Source organism: Rhinolophus sinicus, chromosome 1 (assembly GCF_057876585.1).
Source record: "Rhinolophus sinicus isolate RSI-liver-muscle chromosome 1, RSI-T2T, whole genome shotgun sequence".
Classification (NCBI taxonomy): domain Eukaryota; kingdom Metazoa; phylum Chordata; class Mammalia; order Chiroptera; family Rhinolophidae; genus Rhinolophus; species Rhinolophus sinicus.
In genome coordinates this window covers 151,729,416-151,737,560 of record NC_142501.1, presented here as the reverse complement: position 1 = coordinate 151,737,560, position 8,145 = coordinate 151,729,416, and the positions used below count along the sequence as shown (strand labels likewise).

The 8,145-nt window shown below is 30.9% G+C and overlaps 1 protein-coding gene across 2 annotated transcripts in view; it reads left to right on the top strand.

Annotated features, from left to right (window-relative positions):
* The first annotated feature begins 779 nt into the window (after positions 1-779).
* The window catches only part of TECRL (trans-2,3-enoyl-CoA reductase like), an 83,714-nt gene continuing 76,348 nt past the window's right edge, over positions 780-8,145 (top strand). Inside the window, exon 1 of one of the 2 annotated variants that reach the window (XM_074324493.2) lies at positions 780-1,090. In XM_074324493.2, the coding sequence (XP_074180594.1) occupies positions 857-1,090 (234 nt within the window). In that variant the 5' untranslated portion in view covers positions 780-856. The remainder of the gene's footprint in view (positions 1,091-8,145) is intronic. The other variant, XM_019756999.3, reaches the window with a different exon arrangement.

Below are 8,145 nucleotides of genomic sequence, written 5' to 3'. Positions count from 1 at the left end.
ATCCTTTTGAATCAGTAACAATATGTTTTAGATTTTTTTTTAGTTGTTTCTTCACCAAATTTAACAGGTCTCATAGTACTTGGAATCTTTTTCATAAATTTGTCTTTCCAGGTTGATTATTATTTTTCATTGTTTGTTCTGAGATTATTAGAATTTGCCATAACTTAGTGTTTTGGTAAATGTGATGTTTAGTATTGATTTATTTTGTATATAAGTTCAGTGATTTTCCAATGATATATAATGTGTAGAAATGTTAAAAAAAGGTTTACTTCCTTTTACTTAATTTTTAAAACTACTCTCCACTTATGGAGTTAAGAATTCATCCATTTTGCATCAGATAGATATATATTAAAAACACGCCACCAGTCTTTATTAGGAAACATCTATAAAAAATTTTGTTATGTAATAATATACTCGGCATTTTTACATTTAATTATGAGATAGCACTAAGCTAATATTTAAATACATTTGAATATGAATATGTGTATAATAATATATGTCCTTGAACATTAATACATCCAGAATTCAGAGAAAATAAAATTTCTGTCTATTCCTTTCTTGCTTGGAATTTCAGATTCTACTGGTCATATTAAGAAGCAGAGATAAAAGGAGAAAGCAAGAAATGATTCAAATGCCTAGTAAAGTAATCCTCTACATTGCAGTGATTGACAATGGTGTGTTATATATAGAAATAAAACCAGTCATTGTTTTCAACCCTGCTAAATAAAACTGAACTCTTGGAATGGCACGCCACTTGACCTTTCTGGTTTCACCAGCAGTATTTAACTGGTGTAGAGGAAACACACTTGCAAAGTGTCTCCTGTTGACATGACAGATTCTCCTGGTAGTTCACACAATGTTCACAAGGCCCAAGTCTCTTCCTTCAGAAAGCAAGAGGGAATTATTTTCCCAAGGAGCTACCCGGTCCATGCTGAAGAATAACATGAGAAATTTTCACTCTTTGTCACAACTTGTACTTTCAGCAGGCCCTCTGAAATCAACTCCAGCAGTTAAACATGCAAAGACTTCTCATTTTGAGATTGAAATACTTGATGCTCAAACAAGAAAACAGATATGTATCGTAGATAAGGTAAGTTTTATTTATTTATTGAAATTTCTCTTATCTGTCCTGCTGATGATTAATCACTTGTTTAAAAGGTGACAAGACTGTACAAAAATATATTCCTGGCTTTTAGTGTTAATGTTTTTGACGAGCAGGATATTTTATACTGTGTTTTAGTAGAAAATATTTGCTGCATCATTCTTAATCAATTTAAATGGTAATTAATAATTACTAGGTTCTGTCTGTCTTGCTAAAATTGACCATTGTCGGGAGACAAAATTTCCAGGGCTCACCTTTTCAGTCCACATGAAAAAAAGAAGTTTCCAGGTTTTTCTTTTCATGTACTTCATTGCATATTCACATTATCAGAGCATTTAATAGTATTTATAGAAAATAGCAAGCAAAAGCCACTGAAGTTACAAAAAATTCTATTTTGTGTATATGATAAAATCGCCATTTAAAAATTATTTTGATTTACTTGTCTTGAAAAATAAGCGTCTCACTTTCAATAAAAGGTTTCCTCACTTTAAATCAACAATGTCCACATTCCTAAAGATTGTCTTGCTTAATTTTACCTATTTATATTCATATCACAAATGCTTCACTAAAGAAAGATAAAATAGATACTTCCTAGCTCACACAAACATATGCGTACGTTGTAGATATACATATGTACATACAATATTTCAAACATTTTTAGTTTTTCAAAATTTAGAGACACTAGTAGTTTAATTTATTATGTGAAAGATTGATATTTTAATAAAATGTATCTTCATTTATTTTTCTTTACTGACATGTTAAATAATATTTTTGCCATTCTAAAAATAAAATTCAATCACTGATTCCATTTCACTATGCTCTAGCTGTGTTCCCACGTAAGAGGGGGAGCATTTACTGTTTTTAATTGCCAAGAGATAACATATACTTTCCTAATTAGTAGTTATAACACTATGACCAGCCTATTATTTGGGTAATATTAACTTTCATTTGCAAATGGAAATGAAAGATAAAGAACTTTCACAAGTTCATACAGGACGTAAGTGGAGGGTCGGAAATTCAAACCATTTTTATACAACTCTAAATCATATTCTTTTTCTATAGTACAACTGGGAACATATATAAATGATGGATATATGTTGTTTGTAAAGAACTTTAACTTATGAATTACATGCATGGTATAATTTACTTCTATGTTAGTATCTTAGTAAAGGTTTTGCATTTTTCTGTGTCATACAGAAATAAGATGAAAAAAGTAATTCTCATCCAGAAGTTGCTGATATTTACAATATCTCTCTATCAAAAATGTAAAACTTTTAAGAAAAATACAATTAAATCAGGGGAAACAATGCAATAAATGGAATGGCTATTAAATTGGTCAAGGATTTATGAGGACCAAGATACTAAATAAGACTGGTTTTGTGTCCTTTCTGATGTGTCTGAACCTTCACACAAAATCCACCTTAAAATAATGAGAAAATAATGGGCTTCTAATTATTTTTGTCAAACATTTAAATTTGTTTTATTGAGATTTTATTTGAAGCTAAAGCATGGAGTTTTACATTTGTAGCATTAATTAAGTTGAAAAAATATTAATCATTCCGGAAGTCTGCGTTCTTTAGAGATAAGGATTTTGCTCAGGAATCTCACCTTTGAACTGTAAGAGTCCTGGTATTTGCATTTGCAGTGGCAAACGTTTAGGGAAACTCAGTAGGCTAGATAGGGATTAATTTGGATTCCTCACCAGCCTTTACTGCACAATCAACACCATATGATGTGCAACTTACTATAGCCAAATCCTTGTCAATAGAACTGGATTTTGTCTTGTCATGTTTTAGTTAAATCATCTCATAATGATGGCAAGACATTTAAAAGAAAAAAGTATAGATTAATTTTCTCTTTTTTTTTTTTTTTTTCTTCATGATTCCTCACAGTTCAAGTTTGTAAACCTGGGAAACGCTGATTTTGTTTGTTGTTCAAGATAATGTTTTTCTTAGACAAATTAATAGCTATATAAATAGTAAGGTCATGTCAAGCGCCTTTCGTTATACTTGGTTCTACCTATTATACAAAAGAAGTGTTGCTTATGACTTAGTACCTGTCTTTCAGCAAAGAAAATACTGTCTTATAAAGTCATAAAAGTTGAAGGTCATGTACTTTAGAATTAAGCATATCTGGACTAACTCCATGTTATATCAACCATATCTATCAAGGCTCAGTAAAGTCACTGAATTGTTGATCTCCAGGACCCTTATTTAGAATAGAGTTTAATAAAATATATTTTGTAAGCTTATAGTGAAGAGTAGGAAAGAGATATATAACATGCAAAGCATAGTGCATTGAACATAATATATGTTCGAATATATATATACATATATGTATATATGTATATATGTATATATGTATGTATGCGTGTATATGTGTATATATGTATATGTAGATATATATATATATATATATATATACATATATGTATATATATATATATATATATGTTTTAATAACCATTTGGAGAGATAAATTTATGTGTATAAAATCCAAGAAACATGAAAGTGATGAATTTGTGATACTGACACAGAATTTAAATTTGACTTCTTAAGAATCATTCATTGACATGACTTGTTTTAATGCATAGGTTAGACACAAATTTTCAGATATCTTGAGTGGACTGTATTTTAGTAATAGGTATATGCTGAGCTCTAGTGGAAATTGTGCTTGCATCTAGATATTATAACTTCAGAATGGACAGAACATGTAGACAAGATATTCATGTAACAAAAACATTGAGAGAATTCCTGGGATTAAAGAAAATATATTGAAACATGTCCTTTTACTTACACACACACACACACACACCAAACAAACAAATGAAAACAAACAAATAAACAAACAAACAAACCACTTTCTATGCCTTCAGTATCTTCTGCAGGTTTTGTCCATTCCTCTCATTACTTTCATCATGTTCATTTTGTCTGCCCACATTTTCCTTTTCACATTTTATCATAAACCCACTCCATTCAGACGTTTGCCTCCATCATTTCTCAGAATATAAAATTGCTGAGGTCACCAGTGAGGCAATGGTAAATACCCTGCTAAATCAAAGGTCAATTCTCATACTTTATTTTACTCAGTATATCAGCAACATTTGCCACTGTTAAGAACATCCTCCTTAAAACACCTTTGCTACTTGAGTTCCAGGATAATACCACACACACATTTTTTTATTTTTTTTTTAAAGCCTACTTTATTGGCGTCTCCCTTTCCTCTTGCAGCTTCTTCATTATCTGACTTACTGGGTATGGACTGTCACCAACTTCATCATCAGAACTTCTCCCCATCTATAGTCATTAATCTTACTGAGTCCCATAGCTTTAAATGTCATCTGTCTATTGGTGACTCATAAACATGCAACCACAGCGTATCCTCTTCCCCTGAACTGCAAATCCACTTACCTGCGTATCTATGTATGCATCTATCTATGTATCTATCTACCTATTTGGATGTGTACTAGGCATCTTAAACTTCATATATCTAAAACTGAATGCTTGTGCTTCCCTAAAAATTTTTCCAGTTCAATAAGTAGAACTACATCCTTCCAATTGTTGAAGACAGACACTTAGAGGCATCACAACTCATCTTCTAATCTCACAACCCACATACAATCCATCTTCATGATGATACCTCACATGTATCCAGACTGACAAATTTTAACCTCCTCTACTGCCAGCACTCCTAAATCTTTCCTGTTTCTGCCCTTAGCACCTTCCATTTATCCCCTACGAAGCAGCAGAATTAGCCTGTTAAATCACGTCAAAGAACGTCATTCACTACTCAAAACTCGTCAGTATACTCCTTTAGGTCTTAAATGTCACGTTTTTTTCTTGGAGACTTTCCTTACTACCTAGTTAAAATTGCAAAATCTGGCAATGTTTTATATTACTCTTCCTTGTTCTATTTCTTTACTAACACTCATTTCCTTTTTAGTTTGTTTATTATTTGGCCTACTCTTGGTATGCCAGCTTCATAAAATATGGGATTTGATTTTTATCACTTGTGTATTTCCAACAATGCTTTGCACAAAGAAAACATTTAACCAATATGTATTTAATAACTCAATGCCTGTTTAAGGGATATGTGGATTTTATAATGCACTCACATTTAGCTCTGATAGTTTTGGAGTACAGGAGTACAATATTTGAAAATACGTATTATTATTTTCTAAATCAAATTGCCATTGTAAATATATTCATAGGAAAATACATTAGTTAACCCTTTCTACTGAATGCCCAAATTCCTGACTTGCTCCCAACAATGATGTATAAAATTTAACTTTGCATTAGTGTATAAGTTATTAACAGGTAGTCATGTTCTGACTATAAAATCTAACAAGCTTTTCTTAAAGAAGACAGTACAGAGGGGGATATTTAACTAATTTAGTTATTTCCTAGGCATGATTAAGATAATATGACTAATCAAGGATAAAAAGATAGAGGAAGATTTAAAACATATTGTTAATATCATTTTAAAGAATTATTAGAACATCAAAATATATAAAAAATACAAATTAAAAAAATAACAATGAATTATTTCTAGTTGCTAACTATCCATCTCAGTTCTACATTTTAAACGTCAGCAGCTTATCTTGCGATAAGTCGATGATTCAAGACCATAGCAAAGAGCTCCAAAAGCTAGAGGTGATAAACGTTTCCAATACCATCCCATACTTTTTTCTCTAATCTCTTGTCTAAGGAGTTTGACTTCAATAGTTCCCTTTCTCTTATTGTTTAATTTGCTCTATATCAAAGCTCTCAAAAGCCTTTTAAAGCCTTCTTACAAATAAAATAAAATACTCAGTAATTCTCCAATCCTTCTAATGGTAAAATTAATATAAAGGTAAAATTAATATAAAGTCTCTTTTAATAATAAATATTTTCTCCATTGTATGTTTTGGCTTCTTTGTCGAAAGTTATCTGTCCGTATTTATGTGGGTTTATTTCTAGGTTCTCAGTTCTATTCCATTGTTCTGTGTGTCTGTTTTTCTGTCAATACCATGCTGTTTTGATTACTGTTACCCTGTACTACAAGCTGAAATCAGGAAGTGTGATACCTCCAGCATTGCTATTTTTTCTTAGTATTGCTTTGGCTAGTTGGGGTCTTTTGTGGTTCCATACCAATCTGATGATTTGCTGTTCTATTTCTTTTAAAAAATGTCATTGGGATTTTGCTTGGGATTGCATTAAATCTGTATATTGCTTTGGGTAATGTGACCATTTTAACTATGTTGATTCTTCCAATCCATGAACATAGAATGACTTTCCATAAAGAAGATGTGGTATATATACACAATGGAATACTATTCTGCCATAAGAAAAGATAAAATAATGCCATTTGCAACAACATGGATGGATCTTGAGATTATAATGCTAGGCGAAATAAGTCAAACAGAAAGTAGAGAGCCATATAATTTCACTGATATGTGGTATACACAATTGAAAACAACAAAGGAACAAGACAAACAAATGAAGAAACAAAACCTCAGACACAAACAATAGTTTAGTGATTACCAGAGGGGAAAGAGGAAAGGGGGTGATAGATGAGGGTAAAAGGGATTAAATATATGATGATGGAAGGAGAACTGACTCTGGGTGGTGAACACTGAATGTGATAGATGATGTATTACAGAATTGTACACCTGAAACTTACGTAACTTTATTTTTTTTAAATTAAACTTTAATTTAAAAAAAAAATAAAATCAAGGACACAATGTACTATCAAAATTTGATATATAAAAATTACAAAATTGAGATGAATGGTTTCTCACAAAAGAGGTAATGAAAATATTCATTTCTGTGAACCTGGAGGTGACCCTATACCCACTCCTCTTTTTGGATGTGCTTGGGAATTTCATAATGTTATAGGCAGTTCTAATTTTAAAAGAAACAGTGCACTTTGCTTAATATTATTTTCCCTGACATATATTTCTCTCAGAAAAAGTAGTTTTATTATATTTAACATGGAATGTCGTGACAGGCAATGTGGTAGAGTGGTTTATGCTCAGAGGTCAGATATTTATGACTGTATTTGACACAAATTATTTTTTGCATATTATTACGAAAATTTGAAAATTGTTGTTTTATAATTTTAACATGTTACTTAACTACTCTGACTCTTGGTTTTCCTTTATCAAAAGTAGGGTAACTATCTGTCTTCCAGGAATAACTAAGGATTCTATATTTGTATGTAAATTGTAGCACTGTGCATGCACATGGTTAGCAGTCTGTAAATGAATGTAATAATTTAGATAGGGCCAATATATTAGAAATATTATTATTCCACTAAAGTGAGAAAAAAATGAGTTACTACTTCTCTGTTATGCCTATAAGAATTAAAGCATTTTAAAATGATAGTCATTATCTTTTTCTGAAATTAATAGGAAGCCTTTCAGAATTAGAAAACATAGCCACAGAGACAATCTTTGTAGTATCAGTTTCTAGCATTCTATATCCAATTCTCATGCTCCAAATAATACACATCTGTTTATTTTACCATGAAAGATACCAATGAACATACAAGCACTGCACACAATGTAATTAGTAGAGAAAGAATGAATAAACTCTAGAAAACTATTCATGAATAAAATGTATAAAACAAATATAGTCTATTATGAGTATTGAATTAAAATTTATCTGTATTTTTCTATTTAAATATATCACCATGTAAGAACATTGGTTTTGTTTAGGGTTAAGCTATAAAGAAGATGTCATTTCTATCTAATAAATGAGATACAGTGATAGTCCATTTAGAAAGTCTACATATATAAGTTTGAGAGGATGCATCTAAGAAGAATTGAAATTTACCAGATTCAGTGGTCCTACAACTCTCTATTTTGACATTTTAGTGTGTCACAATTAAGTATGTATTAATTCAATAAATATTTGTTGAGATATGTGTCTAGTACTTTATCAGGTGTTTGAGATAATGCAATAAGTCATATAGATGCAGTGCCTATCTTCATAGGTTTTGTTCTCTCCTGTGGAAGACGAACAGAGTAGATGTAACTTTAGGTCCAAAGATATCTACATAGT